Source organism: Schistocerca nitens, chromosome 2 (assembly GCF_023898315.1).
Source record: "Schistocerca nitens isolate TAMUIC-IGC-003100 chromosome 2, iqSchNite1.1, whole genome shotgun sequence".
In the NCBI taxonomy this organism is placed as follows: Eukaryota; Metazoa; Arthropoda; class Insecta; order Orthoptera; family Acrididae; genus Schistocerca; species Schistocerca nitens.
The window spans coordinates 2750740-2771591 of NC_064615.1; the positions used below are offsets into that span (position 1 = coordinate 2750740).

The window sequence follows — 20852 nt, forward strand, 5'->3', positions numbered from 1 at the left end:
TGTCAAATTGAGCAAGGAAACCACGGAAACCCTATATCGGGATGACTAAACAATTATTCAGTAGGGACACCATCATCTACATATAAAATGCATACACAGACTAGTGGTATGATAAATACACAGCCACAAAAATACATATGTGTAGACATTAATGAGCTACAGAGAAAAGGAAGCAGCAAAGAAAATGAGAAGTTAAAGACACACTGTACTTGTCACATATCAATTAGCCAATTGGGTCATTCTCACACTGCCCCGTCCCCAGGTAAGGTAAGCTTGTGTGTGGATAGGTGGTAGGAGATAGCAGGGTAGTAGTGCGAGATCTTGGTTCCCCTGTTGTCATCGTGGTGCCATCAAAAGTTGGTGGAAAAGCCCAGGATGGAGGCATTGGTCTCATGTAGTTGTTCGAGTGCAATCTGAAGGATGTGTCATGAAACCAGTGAACCAACCATAGGTGGTACGAATGTGATGCACCGTTGTGTGTGTGGTCGCACTGCTGCTGTTTGTTGCACTGGTGAGTTGTCTTAAGCATCCATAATGTTTTGCAAGCTGCTTGTAGTTCCCATCTCATTTCCATCAGAGTAGCTTCTAACACACTGTTCTCCATAGTTATGTAACTTGTTAGTTCGACACGACTTTCATAATAGTTAACCGTATTACGAAGATTGTGTACAAAGTTGTGATGTTAGGACTCCCAGTAGCATCGATCATTGTTTGAAATAGAAATACTTAAGTTGTCCCCCTGTGAGTGGTGTGTGTCTTCGAACAGTCATTTACACTAGGAATAGTGCAACTATTGATGGAATGTATCAGTTGGACATTCTGTAAATGTACAGTCAAAGTGGTCTTCGTGAGGGAACCAGTGGCCAAAGGTTGAGCAATATCAGTTAACCTGGAAGTCCACTTGTAGCTATTGGTGAGACCAACATCGAACACCAAAGTCTTGTGACCGTAAATGCATATTATGGAATTAACTGCTGGTAAGGGGACCGTACTGGTTTGTTTGGCTTCCAGGTAGTACATGGGTAGCAGCATGCAGGTCTGCAATCCTGTGTTATTAAAAACATTAAGCCAGAAAACTGGATGGTGATGAAGAGCCTCTGTGATGTAGTGGGGTGTCATGCTGTATGTGACAATGTTGTCATACTGCAGTTGTCAGCTCAGTGAGTAGTATTATGAGGGTTGTGTATCATACAACATCAATGTATCTAAAAAGAAAGATGATGAGACTTACCAAACAAAAGCGCTGGCAGGTCGATAGACACACAAACAAACACAAATATACACACAAAATTCAAGCTTTCGCAACAAACTGTTGCCTCATCAGGAAAGAGGGGAAGGAGAGGGAAAGACGAAAGGATGTGGGTTTTAAGGGAGAGGATAAGGAGTCATTCCAATCCCGGGAGTGGAAAGACTTACCTTAGGGGGAAAAAAGGACAGGTATACACTCGCACACACACCCATATCCATCCACACATACAGACACAAGCAGACATATTTAAATATGTCTGCTTGTGTCTGTATGTGTGGATGGATATGGGTGTGTGTGCGAGTGTATACCTGTCCTTTTTTCCCCCTAAGGTAAGTCTTTCCGCTCCCGGGATTGGAATGACTCCTTATCCTCTCCCTTAAAACCCACATCCTTTCGTCTTTCCCTCTCCTTCCCCTCTTTCCTGATGAGGCAACAGTTTGTTGCGAAAGCTTGAATTTTGTGTGTATATTTGTGTTTGTTTGTGTGTCTATCGACCTGCCAGCGCTTTTGTTTGGTAAGTCTCATCATCTTTCTTTTTAGATATATTTTTCCACGTGGAATGTTTCCCTCTGTTATATTCATACAACATCAATGGGTATTTTGTGGTAGGGGTTGTAGATCAATGTCATTCTGTGCTCCACCTAAAACAGGTCACATTACGGTGTCTGGGTGCGAACACGGTTTCGTGCACTTTGTAGTTTTATAGCCACAACATCTCTGAAACCAGCAAATAACCACCCAAATTAGCTTGTAGCTGCATGGTGCGGAATGGCACGGTGTATACGTGTGCTTTTTGCAGCCGCAGTCTGTAGTTGCAATATTTCTATCTGCTTAACCAGCTTCTCAGTGTTGGCTCTGAGAGTTCAGAAGTACTTTGGTATCCTCAAAAGTTGTCAGGTGAAGGCAGCATCACAGCAAAACAATGATGCATCAGACTCATCCAGAATGGATCGGTAGTCTTTGGTAGGCATAGGAGTTGTCATGGTGGCCACTGTGTTGTGCAAGCCAAGCTATGTGTGTGCTCTGTTGGCAATTTGGTGCAACTTCCATAATAGCTGTCATTTGAGGGCAATTAACATTAGCTGTATCTCAGTTGAGAGTTGTTGTAATATGTAGTAGCAAAACGTCCCAAATAGTATCAATTACTCCATGAAATGTCACCTGAATTCCAGAGGTTTCTTGTCACCTAGCCTCTCATACAGGATTTGCACGTACCTTTGATCTGTGCAGAAATAGCTCATTGAATGAGGTTACTGATCGCTAAAGTGGCATGTACAAAATTGTCTCAGATTTGCTGTTGGCTGAAAATGTTCTCCATGATCGAAAAACAAATTTATGATTGATTTGGTGCAAATGGAGGGGCCCACATTTGCAAACATAATTTGGAATGACTGTTAGAACTGACAGGCAGAAGTCTGTTGCTTTCAAAAGTGGTGTCAGCATGGGAGAAAGGACCAGGAGCATATTCACACTGGGATTACTGTCACTTGACACTATTGCATGGCTGTGCAAAGCATTGTTCTGTGGTTGCACACTGTATCTGGTGGCACAACTAAAAGTGTTATTACCATGATATTCCTAGTTGGATCAATATGTGTCACAGAATCCAGTAGTTGAAGTACAGGATCTGGGCATTAGGTATGGTAGCCATGACTGTAAGTATCTGTGCAAATTGTGGCAGAAAATCTATCCACAAGAACACAATTTCTTCTCCCAGTCTCAAATTAGATTTGGACATTATAAACTGTAGATAAAATGCATACATGGACTAGTGGTGTGATAATTACACAGCTACAAAAATTCAAGGGTGTAGACATTAATGAGTTATGGAAAACAGGAAGCAATAAAGACACATTGCACTTGTCAGATATCAATTAGCGATTGTGTCACTCCCACAAGTCTATAGTCTTAATTAGTTACTGCACTATCTCACTGAGTGAACACTGGAACAAGTTTGAATTGCACGAGGATGAATCATTTGAAAAGTTTGCTTTTGGATGCCACACTATTGTTGAGGATACTAAGCTGCAACTGAACGCTGGAATGGGTAACATGACACATCTAATTGCAGTCCTAATTCTGATTATGCTTGAGGAAGTCTTCATGTATGCATATAATAACACAACATTCAGCAGTTGAAAATCATGTGATTACTGTAGTTGAGTTAACCCTTTGAGCACCAAAGATTTCTGCCTGAAACCACCATTTTATTAATTTTATTTTGAAGTCCCAGTGTCTTTTGCATAAAATCACCAGCCTTATTGCAAGGCAGAGACATCTAGTGGCACACTGAGATAGTTAGTGATCATCCAATGCAAACCAAATGGGATAAAGCCTACAGTAAATCTTTACATCATACGCCTGCTGGATGTGTAATGCATATTCTGGCTTCACACATCATGCAGTGTGATGCATGCAGCAAGAATACGCACTACACCTCCGGCATGTTTATGATGTTAAGATTTACTGTAGGCCTGATCCTGCTTAGTTTGCATTGGAGTGTACCACTTGCCGTAATAAGGACACTGTGCAGTGTTTTTAATGTCATGACAAGGGGCATTTATTTACCTGCTGGAATATTTTATGCACAATGTACCCATCACCATCAAATATCAGCCACTCTGAAGGTGCCTAAATAAAGGTGAAACACGTCATTGGGAAATAATAAAAAATGTTAACACTGCAACCTGGTCTGTTTGTTTCTTTACATCATACATACTGGTTGCTGTCATGAACTGGAAATCGTTCTGCAAGTTTCAAAAACTATTGTTAACTGAAGAATCTAGGAATTTACTATGGCTCTGCTGCCTCCCCGAAGTTTTACTTCCGTAGATACTGTGAAGGCTCCCTTGTGGACTGTGAAGACAAGATTATACTAATTGCAGCATGTACAGAGGCTTTCAAGCAGTCTTTCTAACCATACCCTATAAGAAAATAGAACAAGAAAACCCTAATTATGTGGTACAATCAGAAGCACCCACTGCAATGCACTTTACAGTAGTTTGCATGGTACAGATGTAGAAGAGGTTGTATATATTTGTATGTCTCAGTGCCTGGTAAGTAAATACTCCTCTTCTGAATCAAATGATTTAGTGTGTGTGTTATAGGGGCTGGTGAAATTTTGTATGACAGAAATAATGGTGATATTCATTGTATGTTAGTGTAGACCTTAGCTTTAATTGATTATTGTCATTTAATGTTCATTTGACAAGTAACACATTTTCATTCAAAACTGTAAGAAGTTGCTCCTTGTTTCACTTGCTTGTATTTTGCAAAAATGTAGCTCCTGCTGTACTGAAATCAAATTGTACTGTTTACACAGCACTTCCAGGCCAATACTTCTAGGTCTCCTCTTGCAGTATTTCACACCTGATACAACAGTCACGGAGGAGGCAGCTCTCTGGTATGGAGGAGGGCTAATCGTCATATTGTTTCTGTGTCTCTTCATGAGTCATCACAGTGGCTTCATTGCACAGCAAATAGGGATGCGTATCCGTGTAGCTATTTGTTCACTTATCTACAGGAAGGTGAGTTTGTTTCACTATGCACTCTCTTCTCTACATCTCCCTCCTATTCTCAACTCCTCCCTCTGGTTCTCTTGATCTCTTACTTTATTCTGCTGGAGTGTATTTATAAGCAGACATTGTCATTAAAAGAAAAAAATGGTGCCCAATTATTGCATAATTTCAAAAGGTTATATCTTCACTAGCACTGAATATAAGTTCTTCATCTTACCACAATATCAGGCAGTTTGAAGTTTTTAAACTGATGCATTTAATCCAAGCCTTATGTATGCAACAGATGTCGAAGTGGTAGCCTCACTCTACAGCCCTTTTTAGAAGGTCTGGTGAATAATTTCTGAACAATGCATTTCTTTAATTTGTTTGACATTAGTGTCACTTGTAAATCATGTGCTTAACAAATTGTCAAGGAATCTAACATATCATATGTCTGCTTGTGTCTGTGTATGTGCAGATGGATATGTATGTGTGTGCGAGTGTATACCTGTCCTTTTTTCCCCCTAAGGTAAGTCTTTCCGCTCCCGGGATTGGAATGACTCCTTACCCTCTCCCTTAAAACCCACATCCTTTCGTCTTTCCCTCTCCTTCCCTCTTTCCTAATGAAGCAACTGTTTGTTGTGAAAGCTTGAATTTTGTGTGTATGTTTGTGTGTCTGGCGACCTGCCAGCGCTTTTGTTTGGTAAGTCTCATCATCTTTGTTTTTAGATATATTTTTCCCACGTGGAATGTTTCCCTCTATTAACCACTTTCTCGAACGCCTGGAATCCTTACCCAATCTGTTACCCCCGGAAACCATCCTTGTAAACATTGATGCCACTTCCTTATACACAAATATTCTGCACGTCCAGGGCCTCGCTGCGATGGAGCACTTCCTTTCACGCCGATCACCTGCCACCCTACCTAAAACCTCTTTCCTCATTACCTTAGCCAGCTTCATCCTGACCCACAACTTCTTCACTTTTGAAGGCCAGACATACCAACAATTAAAGGGAACAGCCATGGGTACCAGGATGGCCCCCTCGTACGCCGAACTATTCATGGGTCGCTTAGAGGAAGCCTTCTTGGTTACCCAGGTCTGCCAACCCAAAGTTTGGTACAGATTTATTGATGACATCTTCATGATCTGGACTCACAGTGAAGAAGAACTCCAGAATTTCCTCTCCAACATCAACTCCTTTGGTTCCATCAGATTCACGTGGTCCTACTCCAAATCCCATGCCACTTTCCTTGACGTTGACCTCCATCTGTCCAATGGCCAGCTTCACACGTCCGTCCACATCAAACCCACCAACAAGCAACAGTACCTCCATTATGACAGCTGCCACCCATTCCACATCAAACGGTCCCTTCCCTACAGCCTAGGTCTTCGTGGCAAACGAATCTGCTCCAGTCCGGAATCCCTGAACCATTACACCAACAACCTGACAACAGCTTTCGCATCCCGCAACTACCCTCCCGACCTGGTACAGAAGCAAATAACCAGAGCCACTTCCTCATCCCCTCAAACCCAGAAGCAGACACATTTAAAGACAAAGAGTTTGGGCAAACTCTTTGTCTTTAAATGTGTCTGCTTGTGTCTGTATATGTGTGGATGGATATGTGTGTGTGTGCGAGTGCACACCCGTCCCCCTTTCCCCCCAAGGCAAGTCCTTCCGCTCCCGGGACTGGAACGACTCCCCACCCTCTCCCCCAAAACCCACATCCCCTCGTCCCCCCCCCCCCCCCCCCCCCGACGAGGCAACAGTTCGTTGCAAAAGCCTGAACCCCGTGTGTATGCTTGTGTTCGTTTGTGTGTCCGTCGACCCGCCAGCACCCCCATTTGGCAAGTCACATCATCCTTGTTTTTAGATATTTTTCCTACGTGGAATGTTTCCCTCTATTATAACTATATATATATATATATATATATATATATATATATATATATATATATATATATATAAAAGAAAGATGATGAGACTCACCAAACAAATGCGCTGGCAGGTCGACAGACACACAAACAAACACAAACATACACACAAAATTCTAGCCCTCGCAACAAACGGCCGCCCCGTCAGGAAAGAGGGAAGGAGAGGGAAAGACGAAAGGAGGTGGGTTTCAAGGGAGAGGGCAAGGAGTCACCCCAATCCCAGGAGCGGAAAGACCCACCTTAGGGGGAAAAAAGGATGGGCACACACTCCCACGCACACACATATCCATCCGCATATACACAGACACAAGCAGACATTTGTAAAGGCAAAGAGTTTGGGCAGAGATGTTAGTCGAGGCGGAAGTACAGAGGCAAAGGTGATGTTGAAAGACAGGTGAGGTACGAGCGGCGGCAAATAGAAATTGGAGATTAGCGGAGATTGAGGCCTGGCGGATAGCGAGAAGAGAGGATATGCTGAAGGGCAAGTTCCCACCTCCGGAGTTCTGACAGGTTGGTGTTAGTGGGAAGTATCCAGATAACCCGGACGGTGTAACACTGTGCCAAGATGTGCTGGCCGTGCACCAAGGCATGTTTAGCCACAGGGTGATCCTCATTACCAACAAACACTGTCTGCCTGTGTCCATTCATGCGAATGGACAGTTTGTTGCTGGTCATTCCCACATAGAAGGCTTCACAGTGTAGGCAGGTCAGTTGGTAAATCACGTGGGTGCTTTCACACGTGGCTCTGCCTTTGATCGTGTACACCTTCCGGGTTACAGGACTGGAGTAGGTGGTGGTGGGAGGGTGCATGGGACAGGTTTTACACCGGGGGCGGTTACAAGGGTAGGAGCCAGAGGGTAGGGAAGGTGGTTTGGGGATTTCATAGGGATGAACTAAGAGGTTACGAAGGTTAGGTGGACGGCGGAAAGACACTCTAGGTGGAATGGGGAGGATTTCATGAAGGATGGATCTCATTCAGGGCAGGATTTGAGGAAGTCGTATCCCTGCTGGAGAGCCACATTCAGAATCTGATCCAGTCCCGGAAAGTATCCTGTCACAAGTGGGGCACTTTTGGGGTTCTTCTGTGGAAGGTTCCGGGTTTGAGGAGATGAGGAAGTGGCTCTGGTTATTTGCTTCTGTACCAGGTCGGGAGGATAGTTACGGGATGCGAAAGCTGTTTTCAGGTTGTTGGTGTAATGGTTCAAGGATTCCAGACTGGAGCAGATTCGTTTGCGACGAAGACCTAGGCTGTAGGGAAGGGACCGTTTGATGTGGAATGGGTGGCAGCTGTCATAATGGAGGTACTGTTGCTTGTTGGTGGGTTTGATGTGGACGGACGTGTGAAGCTGGCCATTTGACAGGTGGAGGTCAACGTCAAGGAAAGTGGCATGGGATTTAGAGTAGGACCAGGTGAATCTGATGGAACCAAAGGAGTTGAGGTTGGAGAGGAAATTCTGGAGTTCTTCTTCACTGTGAGTCCAGATCATGAAAATGTCATCAATAAATCTGTACCAAACTTTGGGTTGGCAGGCCTGGGTAACCAAGAAGGCTTCCTCTAAGCGACCCATGAATAGGTTGGCGTACGAGGGGGCCATCCTGGTACCCATGGCTGTTCCCTTTAATTGTTGGTATGTCTGGCCTTCAAAAGTGAAGAAGTTGTGGGTCAGGATGAAGCTTGCTAAGGTGATGAGGAAAGAGGTTTTAGGTAGGGTGGCAGGTGATCGGCGTGAAAGGAAGTGCTCCATCGCAGCGAGGCCCTGGACATGCGGAATATTTGTGTATAAGGAAGTGGCATCAATGGTTACAAGGATGGTTTCCGGGGGTAACAGACTGGGTAGGGATTCCAGGTGTTCGAGAAAATAGTTGGTGTCTTTGATGAAGGATGGGAGACTGCATGTGATGGGTTGAAGGTGTTGATCTACGTAGGCAGAGATGCGTTCTGTGGGGGCTTGGTAACCAGCTACAATGGGACGGCCGGGATGATTGGGTTTGTGAATTTTAGGAAGAAGGTAGAAGGTAGGGGTGCGGGGTGTTGGTGGGGTCAGGAGGTTGATGGAGTCAGGTGAAAGGTTTTGTAGGGGGCCTAAGGTTCTGAGGATTCCTTGAAGCTCCGCCTGGACATCAGGAATGGGATTACCTTGGCAAACTTTGTAAGTAGTGTTGTCTGAAAGCTGACGCAGTCCCTCAGCCACATACTCCCGACGATCAAGTACCACAGTCGTGGAACCCTTGTCAGCCGGAAGAATGACGATGGATTGGTCAGCCTTCAGATCACGGATAGCCTGGGCTTCAGCAGTGGTGATGTTGGCAGTAGGATTAAGGTTTTTTAAGAAGGATTGAGAGGCAAGGCTGGAAGTCAGAAATTCCTGGAAGGTTAGGAGAGGGTGATTTTGAGGAAGAGGAGGTGGGTCCCGCTGTGACGGAGGACGGAACTGTTCCAGGCAGGGTTCAATTTGGATAGTGTCTTGGGGAGTTGGATCATTAGGAGTAGGATTAGGATCATTTTTCTTCGTGGCAAAGTGATATTTCCAGCAGAGAGTACGGGTGTAGGACAGTAAATCTTTGACGAGGGCTGTTTGGTTAAAGCTGGGAGTGGGGCTGAAGGTGAGGCCTTTGGATAGGACAGAGGTTTCGGATTGGGAGAGAGGTTTGGAGGAAAGGTTAACTACTGAATTGGGGTGTTGTGGTTCCAGATTCTGTTGATTGGAATTTTGAGGTTTTGGAGGGAGTGGAGCTGGAAGTGGGAGATTGAGTAGATGGGAGAGACTGGGTTTGTGTGCAATGAGAGGAGGTTGAGCTTTGCTGGAAAGGTTGTGAAGGGTGAGTCAGTTGCCTTTCCGGAGGTGGGAAACCAGGAGATTGGATAGTTTTTTAAGGTGGAGGGTGGCATGCTGTTCTAATTTGCGGTTGGCCTGTAGGAGGATGGTCTGAACAGCCGGTGTGGATGTGGGAGAGGAAAGATTGAGGACTTTTATTAAGGATAGGAGTTGACGGGTGTGTTGATTGGCTGAGTGGATGTGTAGGTGAAGGATTAGGTGGGTGAGGGCAATGGATTGTTCAGTTTGGAACTGGTATAGGGACTGATGGAAAGAAGGGTTGCAGCCAGAGATGGGAACTTTAAGTGTGAGGCCTTTGGGGGTGATGCCAAATGTCAGACAGGCCTGAGAAAATAAAATATGGGAGTGTAATCTGGCTAGGGCGAAGGCATGTTTGCGGAGGGAATGTAAATAAAACTTAATGGGGTCGTTGTGGAGGTGTTGTGAGGGTGACATGGTACTAGAAGGTCGAAAGTGTAACATGAGGCTGAAATGAAAATGAAAATAAATATAAAAATATACGGAGAGAGATAGAGGTGAAGCAGAAAGCAAATGGAAATCTGGTGTGAAAAGAGGCGAAAAGGGGTTGGTTGGAGCTGGGTTATGTTGATCCTATGGTGAAATAGTGTAGGTAGATAACGATGTGCATAAAGGTTAGGTGGTTGTGTTGCCGCCAAAACACGTTAAAGGGTGGAGAAATTCGGGAAAATTTCGAAAAAACTACGTGAGGATGTATTAAAAGTAGTGGTATGGTGGTGGCAGATTATGGAAATGAGGCTAACAATTGTCTGATGGAGAAATAATGACGTTAAAACCTGTGGGAAGCGGCTAAAAATGATCGGTGATGTGAAAAAACGGAAATGGAAATAAAGCAAAAGTTATTAAAACTAGCCGAAAAGGTTGTTTAATAGCTGAAAGGAACTGTTTGTGAACTAGAAACGGTGGATTTTATAGCAGTAGCGGAAGAAAAATTTTTTGGTTGTGGTTTGGAAGTGGGTTACGTATTATTACGTATTATTGAGTATATATCGGCGGGATAAAATTGTATAGTGGATTACGGTAAAAAGGAGAAGGTGAATACAAAGTGAAACTACTGGCAAAAACAGGAGGAGGAAATAAGACGACAGAAAAGACTTCGAAATGTAACAGTGACAATAACAAACGTAATTCTTGGGTTCAAATTAATGATACGAATATATAGGGAGGGAAACATTCCACGTGGAAAAAATATATCTAAAAAGAAAGATGATGAGACTTACCAAACAAAAGCGCTGGCAGGTCGACAGACACACAAACAAACACAAACATACACACAAAATTCAAGCTTTCGCAACAAACCGTTGCCCCACCAGGAAAGAGGGAAGGAGAGGGAAAGACGAAAGGATGTGGGTTTTAAGGGAGAGGGTAAGGAGTCATTCCAATCCCGGGAGCGGAAAGACCCACCTTAGGGGGAAAAAAGGACGGGCACACACTCGCACACACACACATATCCATCCACACATATACAGACACACCAAGTGATACAGCACCATACAAGCCATGCGCGTCGATGCTGTGGCGTGAGGGAAAGACGGGCAAGAGTTGTGCGTGCCCGTACTCCCACTGCTAATGTTGTCGTTGTTGTCTTCAGTCTTGACTGGTTTAATGCAGCCCTCCATGCTGCTCTATCCTGTGCAAGCCTCTTCATCTCCCAGTACCTACTGCAACCTAGGATGGATATGTGTGTGTGTGCGAGTGCACACCCGTCCCCCCTTCCCCCCAAGGCAAGTCCTTCTGCTCCCGGGACTGGAACGACTCCCCACCCTCTCCCCCAATATATATATTGTCTGGCAACACCAGTGCTCTTAAAGATGTGACAAATATAAGCAGTTTTATGACCTGTTACGCCAAAAGTTGGCCTAAATATGTCCTATTACAAAAAAAGGTGTAAGTAAGACTTAATATGCATAAAAAATACATTTTTCTACATTACAATACCTAGATCATACATAAAATGTTGTAAAACCCATGCTCAAGCTTAGGAGGAAAATCTGACTTGTTATTAAAATCCAGATCCTAATTATTACAAATTCATTATTAGTATTCCTACTTTTTTAAAGTTCTGATGAAAATTGCATATTTGCAGAAACATAAATGTTACAAAAAGTTTTACAGTATTGAATTAATGTTTGACACTGGTTACATTCTCAAACAATTTCTCTTTTTGTGCAAAATCTTATGAAGTATTAACTTTAAACAATTCCTTTTTGAAATATGCAAATTGTTGTTAAATTGCAGTGTTCAATATTTAGCTCACATTATTTGATCTAACGAGATGTCTTATAAACTATAGTATAGATTACTGCATTAATTATGGATTATTTTACAGTTTTAATAATTGGTCTCACTTTACACAGTATATGTTTAAGGCTTTCTATTTGATAATTTTTCTATATTATCATGTTACATACATGAGTTATTATTTTACTGCAACTGAAATTATTTTTTTACTAGAGTGGAGATGTACAGCAGTATCCCAAATGATACAGCTTTACTATCTTGTTAATAAAATAGTGTAGCAAACATTAATACTCAGAGGTCATTTAGTTATTCCCAGTAGTGTTAGATGATGAATAATAAATAAGAAAGAAACAAATACAGTTTTAAAGATACAATAACATAATACACAATACCATGTATCCAGTGGTACACCAAAAACCATGTATTGCATACTCCTGTACAACATCTAACACTGTTACATTACAAAATGTACAACCAAAGATGAGATCCTATTTGGTTACATGGCAGCATTGTCAGATACTGCCGCCCGCATCTCGTGGTCGTGCGGTAGCGTTCTCGCTTCCCACGCCCGGGTTCCCGGGTTCGATTCCCGGCGGGGTCAGGGATTTTCTCTGCCTCGTGATGGCTGGGTGTTGTGTGCTGTCCTTAGGTTAGTTAGGTTTAAGTAGTTCTAAGTTCTAGGGGACTTATGACCACAGCAGTTGAGTCCCATAGTGCTCAGAGCCATTTTTCAGATACTGCCATGTTACAAAACAGAATCTACATACTATACGCATATCTCACCAGATGACCCGAATTAGGTGATAATATAAACAAATATCCTTAATGTTCCTCTTTGACATAGTTGTAAGTAATGTATTCAAGTTACATTCAGTGTTGGTGAAAACACAGCCTTATGAAATTGTGTATTGTAAATGTTATTTATTTTTTTTAAGGAAAATACTGACTGATTTATACAGAGAAATTGACTGAAATAATTTCTTAGTGGTCTTTCATGTATTATTACTTTAACATTGTTACCTTACTGTTCCTTAAGACTTTCTATCTGATTAAAACATATTGCTCATATTTATAATATTTTCCAGACAATTCGTTTGAGTAAAGCAACGGCAGGACAAACAGCCACAGGAAAGATGATAAATCTTCTTTCAAATGATGTTAATCGGTTTGATTTTGTAACATTTTTCCTTCACTACTTCTGGATAACTCCATTAGAGACAGTTGTGGCAACATATTTCATATGGAAAGCAGTTGGATGGGCAGCTATTATAGGAGTTGCTGGAATTTTTCTTCAGACGATGCCTGTTCAGAGTAAGTGTTACTTTTTCTAGTAGATCTTCCTTAGATGCTGTTGTTCATATTTTAGCCATGGAACAATCTGTAATCAGTCTCATACTTTATGTATGATGACTTACATTTATCAATAAACTTCTGATGCCATCCTAAAAGACACAAAGATGCCACTTCCACATTTTGTACCATGAGACTACTTTCTGAAATGTTAAATGAGACTCTAGATATTTGTATACTTCTGTACTTAAGTGAACATTTTTCTGAAAAATGCTATTTTACTGTCACACCCTTCACCATCTGGATCCTCCCCTTCATCACCAACTTTTCTGCATTGTGCAGACGGGAGTTTTCCTTTCTGCTCCCCATTTTTCCCCTCCTCTCCCTCCCCAGCAGCTTCTCAATGCTACACCTGTCAGTCCTGTCCAGCCAACTCTAGACACTGCATGCTCCACCAGGCAGCACCAATTCCTCTTCAACCACCCGTACCCTGCTGTCCCTCTCCCTTGAGTGCCCACTCCAGATTGTTGCTTCCGTTCAACATGTTTCTGTTGCAGTCTGGCCAGAGTGGCTGGAGGTAGGGCCATGTGCCTCTGAGATGTGCTCACTTGTATGAATGTTGTGAGTTTCTCTTTCCCTCTCTTTCTTTCTTTTCCTTCCTGAAGAAGGCTTTGTCTGGAATCTAGTGTGTAATAGTCTTTGCATTGTGCCTGTCTGCAGCTCAACATGTCATTTTTATGGTGAGTATCAATCTATCTTTTATGAAAATTTTGAAAGGATGATGCAATTGAATGGATAAAAAATCTACTCATGAAGTGGCAGCAGGAGAATACATATATAAAAGTATTTAAATCTGCAAGCTTTCAGACTATTAGTTCTAGAATACCTTGCATAGTCCTCTTTGAAAAACAATATTTTGGCACTTGTGTCACAATAAACTGTGTATATTCACTGATGTCCTTCATCATTGCCAAGCCTCACATTTCTCACAAACAACAGTGCAGTGTATGTGTCTAACACTAGCACCAAAAACAATCACTGTACAGAAAAGAGCCATACACAATGGCATATATGTGCATGACAACCTGCTGTAGCACATAAAATGTCTTGTGGGTAATATAATTGCATTTTAAAAGTGAATTACAGAATTTCCCATTGGGCAATTCCTTATTTACTTATGAGTTTTCTCTCACAGACGCTTTAAATTAACATAAGCTATAACATAAGTAATATTCCCTCTATTTTAATATGAAGTTTCATAAAGTAATTGGATAGGTAAAAATTATGTGTGTTCTCCTGCCACCACTTGATGAGTAGATTCTTTACCTATCCAATTACTTTATGAAACTTCATATTAAAATAGAGGGAATTTTACTTATGTTATAGCTTATGTTAATTTAAAGCGTCTGTGTGAGAAAACTCATAAGTAAATAAGGAATTGCCCAATGGGAAATTCTGTAATTCACTTTTAAAATGCAGTTATATTACCCACAAGACATTTTATGTGCTACAGCAGGTTGTCATGCACATATATGCCATTGTGTATGGCTCTTTTCTGTACAGTGATTGTTTTTGATGCTAGTGTTAGACACATACACTGCACTGTTGTTTGTGAGAAATGTGAGGCTTGGCAATGATGAAGGACATCAGTGAATATACACAGTTTATTGTGACACAAGTGCCAAAATATTGTTTTTCAAAGAGGACTATGCAAGGTATTCTAGAACTAATAGTCTTAATATGCTTCTGTTTTCTAAAAAAATATATCTCTGTAAGAACAGTTTTCCAAAAACTGATTCTGTAGCTCATTAATAAATGTAAATACACGTAATAAACTAATTCATTTCATTTTCAAATAACATACAGCTATAATTAAGCATACTGCCAAAAGTAGTTGAACTAACATGCTCCATAGATTTTTTTGTGTGTGGCACTTTTGATTCAATTCAAGATCTCCCTGCAGTCTTAAAACATGAATGTTGCCAACTTCTTACATTTTGTTGTTTGAAAAGACTGCAGTTATAGGTTTGGAGTTGTGTGAAAAGTGAGGAATTTTACTCACTGGTGAAGTCTTTTCAAAATATAATAAAGGTATTATCTATCTCCATCAGAAGTGTAATCTGGGTTGCAGCATCAAACTGTTTCATGTATTAACAAGTTCCTTCTCATATGGCTGCACTGTATTGTGTCATTAATTTAAATTTGATCAGTCTCAAAATATCAGTGTTCCATCATTAGACGCCAACAGTAGACCTCTACACCTATGTCAAACAAATTGCCATTACTTGAACAAAACCAGAAGCAGGCACTATAGATCAGGGAAACTAGAGTTTAGAAACATCAGCTAAAATACGAGTGCATACTAAAAAATAATGCCACCGAATTTTGTATGAGAAAACTGTAAAAGTTTTTTTAAATGAAAAAAATGTTATTGACATTCTACAGCTTTACACTATCAAAGTGGTGTCCTCAAAGATGTTCTTTAAGTTTTTTAAATGGATAAAAATCAGATGGGATCGAGCCGGGACTGTATGAAGGATGACTGATAACAGTGAGCCCAAGGCATCAGATTGTTGCTGATGTTGCAGTGCTTTTATGTGGTCTGGCATTGTCATGCTAAAAGAGAAGGTGCTCTATGTGTGGTTGATCTCATTTAATTTGGAACTTGATTACAGCATGCTGTTTCTCACACAGAGAAATAGATAAGTTACACACTGCAATTTGGTGCCCTCTAGTGACAGAGAGATGCAAAATGTACACATGAAGAGTAAAAGTGTAGAATTCTAATAACATCTGTTTTACTTGAAATGTTTTAAAACTTATCAGATAAAAAATTCAGAAGCATTACTTTCCAGCATGCCCTTGTGTATAGGGCAATCTTGCACTGATATTGCAAACTACAACCTATTCATATTTTTTTACCATTGTTAATACTTCCATGAAAGTAAAAAAATAACAGATACAGATGTGTTATGTACTCATTACAGTGAAACTTTCTTAGCCATTATTTTTATTTTTATTTATTTATTTATTTATTTATTATTATTATATTTTTTAAATTTTATTTTAGCTTACATAACAAGGATGACTACAATGTATCGTTCAAAAATTGCTGTAAGAACTGATGACAGAGTTCGGCTAATGAATGAAATCATCACAGGAGTCCAAGTAATTAAAATGTATGCATGGGAAAAGCCATTTGAAAAAATGGTTGAAATTGCTCGAAGGTATGTCTTTATGCAATTACGCATCTTAAGAACTGTTTGTAATTGTCACAGTTGTAAATATCCTTGTATTTCATTAAGTACTGAGCAAGCCTAGTAGCACTTACTGCTTAGAAAAGCATCTACATGTTACAAGAATTTTCATGTATTATGTTCAAAAGTTGTACACTGCAAAACAGTTAATCTATAAATTACATGTTAATCTGCAAGCTATTAAATTTAACAGGTTGTGGACTCTGGGTAGTTGGGTAGCAGAAATGACAGTTGTGTTGGTTGCAGGCAAATCATTAATAGTATTTATTAACAGAATTGTGGAGCATATGTGCTATGCATTCACACTATCATGCAGATAAGAATGAATTGAACTTTCAGGTATCACCCCAGAGATATCACTAAACTCAATGTTAACTACACACTGAATTTGTATATGATAAGTTGTCACTTGGAGTGCATGAGACAACCCCGACATTCACCTCCCCAGCAGCGGTAGGAAGGCCTGGCAATGGTGTTGGAACCTCCTGTTCCTCTTCACTTCCTGCGTGAGCATCACTACACATGCTGTGGCACGCTAGAAAGCAGAGCAGGACTGGACAATTTCTTTGACATGCTCTTCTGGCTAGTTGTTATTTTACTGGCTGTTCAGGAATTAAGAGGCTGATAATTTGCACATAAGTGGTATGACCAATCTTTCTTTCTGGCACTAAATGTATGGGGGATGCCCAAGGGCTGTCCAGAGGGCATATTATTCCTGCCTGTACTAATTCATCAATAGCAGCCTTAGTAGCTCACAACCTGTATGGAGCTAGCCAATGCACCTTTTGAAAGACTGGTGGGGACAATTACATCAGATGTAGTTGAGAGCTTGAGGAAGAAGCACATGTTTTTGTTTTTTCGCTAAGTACCCTAATGTAAAATTGGCGAGAGGTAGAAATGGACCCTGCAGGGGTCTTGGATACTGTGACTGTTGAAGACCAGAGGTCATATATCCAGATTGAAACTTTATGCAGTAAAAAAGAAATCCACAGTGCATTAAGTGAAGTTTGTGGTGAGTTTACAGTGGACCACAGCACAGTTTCACTTTGGGTTAATTGTATTCTTGGTGGTTGTAAGACCTTAGATGATAATTCAAGACCTGGAAGGCCAAAAATATCAACAGATGCACGAAGTGTGAAGCTTGTGGCAGATGCTCATGAAGAGGATCACAGTGTGACTTGTGAGGAACTCTGTGAAGGCACAGGAATTCCCCCAACATCAGTATTCCATATTATGACAAATGGTCTGAAGAAGAGTATAATTTCTACAAGATGGGTCCCACACTGTCTGACTGCTAAGAGAAGCAGAAATGCCTGGACATTGCAACTTTGCTCAAACAATGATTCAACCATGAAGGTCAAGAATTTTTGTGTTAAACAGTTGCTATTGATGAAATATGGATTAGAGACTTTGAACTGGAGTTGAAATCACAGTCCAGTGGGCGGAGAACTTCAGATTATCTACATAAAAAAATAAAAAATATATAAAAAAAATCAGTGCACTCAATCAAATCCAAAGCAGATGATGATTTTTGCTTATGATCACTAAGGAGTCATCATGAAAGACAGCATCCCATGTGGAACAGGTGTCACAGCTATTATCCTAACTTCATGCACAATCTGCAAAAAAATGCACAAAACCCAATCTCAGTTGCATAAGGCTGGGCCAGTCATATTGGCAATGTTATAGCCCAAACACCATGTGGTTACAGATGGGAAGTGTTGCCACATCCTCCCTACAGCCTGGACATTACTAACAGACAGTCATGACAGATATCTATCCAGCATGCTCCATGAGAAAAATTGCAACATATAAGTGACTAGTGTAGTGAAACCAGGAGCGGGATGTAAAAATGTTGTAGACACCAACTCTCAGATGAAATTTATGCAGGAAAATGACTTTATCGTCTGTATAATGGATTCAAATGATGTGGCAAAAAATGCAGCAGAGGTTTGAATGAAAACTCTGCAGAATTTTTTACAACAGAAACACAGTAGTTGTCACACTGCCTCATAGGCACAATCTAATGTATAGTTCATGTGTAAACAAAGAAATTCGGAAAACAAACATTAAAATAAGGAAACTGTGTTCTCAATATGCTAAGTGTGATACACTGGATATAAGCAAGCTGCATCAAAATCTGCACACAAAGCATGGAAAGCATTTGAACTATGAAGGGGAAAGGTTTATTTGTGATCGTGTTAGTGAAATAATTAAAGAAAGACTTCTAAGGAATAGAACAATCTATCAGCTTCCTGTACATCCTTACAACAACAGCGAGGAGACACAACCTGCTAGAGCAAAACTACGACCATCAAGAAGTGAGGATTTTTACTGGCCATAGATGAAGACAGCACTTCCATAGTCCATCCCAGAAGTGTTCTTCAGATTAAAACAAAAGGAAGGCAGAGACAAATAAAAGTAAGTGATGAATCAGATATACCAAGCAGAAACCCCAAGTTTATAATAGTCCATCAAAATGTGCAGTCATTGTGAAACAAAATAATGAGCTAGAGGTATTACTGTCAGATCAATTAAAAGAAGTATCTGTAATGTGTTTTAGTGAACATTGGCTAACTGATGAGATGTTAGCAATCACAAGTATATAGGGTTATGTTATGACATCTTGTTTCTGCAGAAAAATACCTACACGTGGAGGAACGTGTATATTTGTGAAAGACAGTATCAGCTATTGCTGCCTAAAATCTCACAAAAAATTAGGAAAAGAAGGCGATTTTGAAGTCTCTGCTGTAGAACTAACCTAAATAAAAATGATCATCATTTGCATGTACAGCCTGCTCCAAATTATAAATTCCCCTACCAGAGTTACAAGTGTACCCAGCACCACTATTGATATGATACTGATAAACAAGGATAGCCTCATATGTAGGTAGAAACTTCAACACAGGCTTCAGTAACCACTATGCACAGCTTCGTGAAATATCTTCAATGCCAAACTTAATTAAACAAACAAACAATAAAAATAGAAAGAACTTTCAGCCATCAAAACATTGAATACTTTAGGAATTTACTTAAGAAGGAAACATGGACTGAAATGTACAGATAAGAGAACACAGATGAGAAATTCAACACATTTATGGATACATTGACACATTATTTTAACATGTCATTTCCAGCTAAAAGTCCGCCCCCGCTATCTGAGTGGTCAGTGCGACAGACTGTCAATCCAAAGGGCCCGGGTTTGATTCTCGGCTGGGTCGGAGATTTTCTCCGCTCAGGGACTGGGCGTTGTGTTGTCCTAATCATCATCATTTCATTCCCATCAACACGCAAGTCGCTGAAGTGGCGTCAAATCGAAAGACTTGCACCAGGCGAACGGTCTACCCTACGGGAGGCCCTCGTCACACAGCATTTCATTTCATTTTCCAGCTAAAAATCAGAAAATCAAGTGTAGTAGGCTTAACAGAAAAAATTACTCATTGACAACAGGTATAAAAAAGTGATGCACTGAAAAACGAAGATTATATGAGAACTCCAAGTGTTTCATAGGATCCAATGAATTCCTTGCATATTTCAAGAATTATAAAATGATACTTAAAAAAGTGATAAAAGAAGCTAAAGTAATGGCAAATGACTGCTATATAAATAATGCCAATAACAAAATGAAAGCTGTGTGGAGTATAGTGAAACAGCAAACTGACAATGTTTCTCCTCAAAATTCCAATATTAAATTGAATTGTAATGGCAAAGAAATTAATGATCCTAAAGAAATAGCAAATATGTTCAACACTTATTTTAGCAATATAAGTGAGCAATTAATCGCTGAAATCAAACCTTGCAATATAAACTGCCCCAGTATCATCTGTAAATACCAACATTAATCCTACTTCACTGTTTCTCTTTCCAACAACCCATAAAGAAGTCCTGTCAGTTATCAGAACTTTACAAGTGAATCATTCCACTGCAGTAGGTGGAATCCCAGACAGCCTTGTTAAAAAATGTGGAGATCTCAGTAGTGAACCATTAGCTCACCTTTATAATAGTTCCTTTCAAACTGGAATTTTCCCATCATGCCTAGAAACAGCTAAGCTCAAACCACTATTCAAAAAAGGTAAAAAGGATGAAGTGGCTAACTACAGGCCCATTCTCTACTATCTGTATTCTCAAATATCATAGAAAAAATTTTTCAAAGAAGAGTAGTAGATTTTCTGGAAGAGCACCAAATACTATCCACAGCACATGGTTTCAGGAAAGGCTGATCAACTGATACAGCAATTTTTGAACTATTAAGTGAAGTACTTCAGAGACTAGATAATGTCAAAAATGTTATTGGAATATGTCTAGATATCTCTAAGGCTTTTGATATCATAGATCATACAAAACTATTGCCTAAGCTTGACAACATGAGGATTAGAGGAACATCTAACAACTGGATAAAGTCATACCTAAGCGGTCTAAACCAAGTGGTTGAAGTGCAACATCAAAATTTCATCAAACTCACTCAACACTATTCAGACTATGAAACCATTAAATACGAAGTGCCACAAGGTTCAGTTCTGGGACCTCTTC

General features: G+C 40.5%; 1 protein-coding gene across 2 annotated transcripts in view; it reads left to right on the top strand.

Annotated features, from left to right (window-relative positions):
* Nucleotides 1-20852, top strand: part of LOC126235662 (probable multidrug resistance-associated protein lethal(2)03659) — a 338456-nt gene that overhangs the window by 169523 nt on the left and 148081 nt on the right. For both annotated transcript variants that reach the window (XM_049944383.1, XM_049944382.1), the window contains exons 4-6: nt 4572-4776; nt 12861-13086; nt 16136-16292. In XM_049944383.1, coding sequence (XP_049800340.1) covers nt 4572-4776; nt 12861-13086; nt 16136-16292 — 588 coding nt within the window. The remainder of the gene's footprint in view (nt 1-4571; nt 4777-12860; nt 13087-16135; nt 16293-20852) is intronic.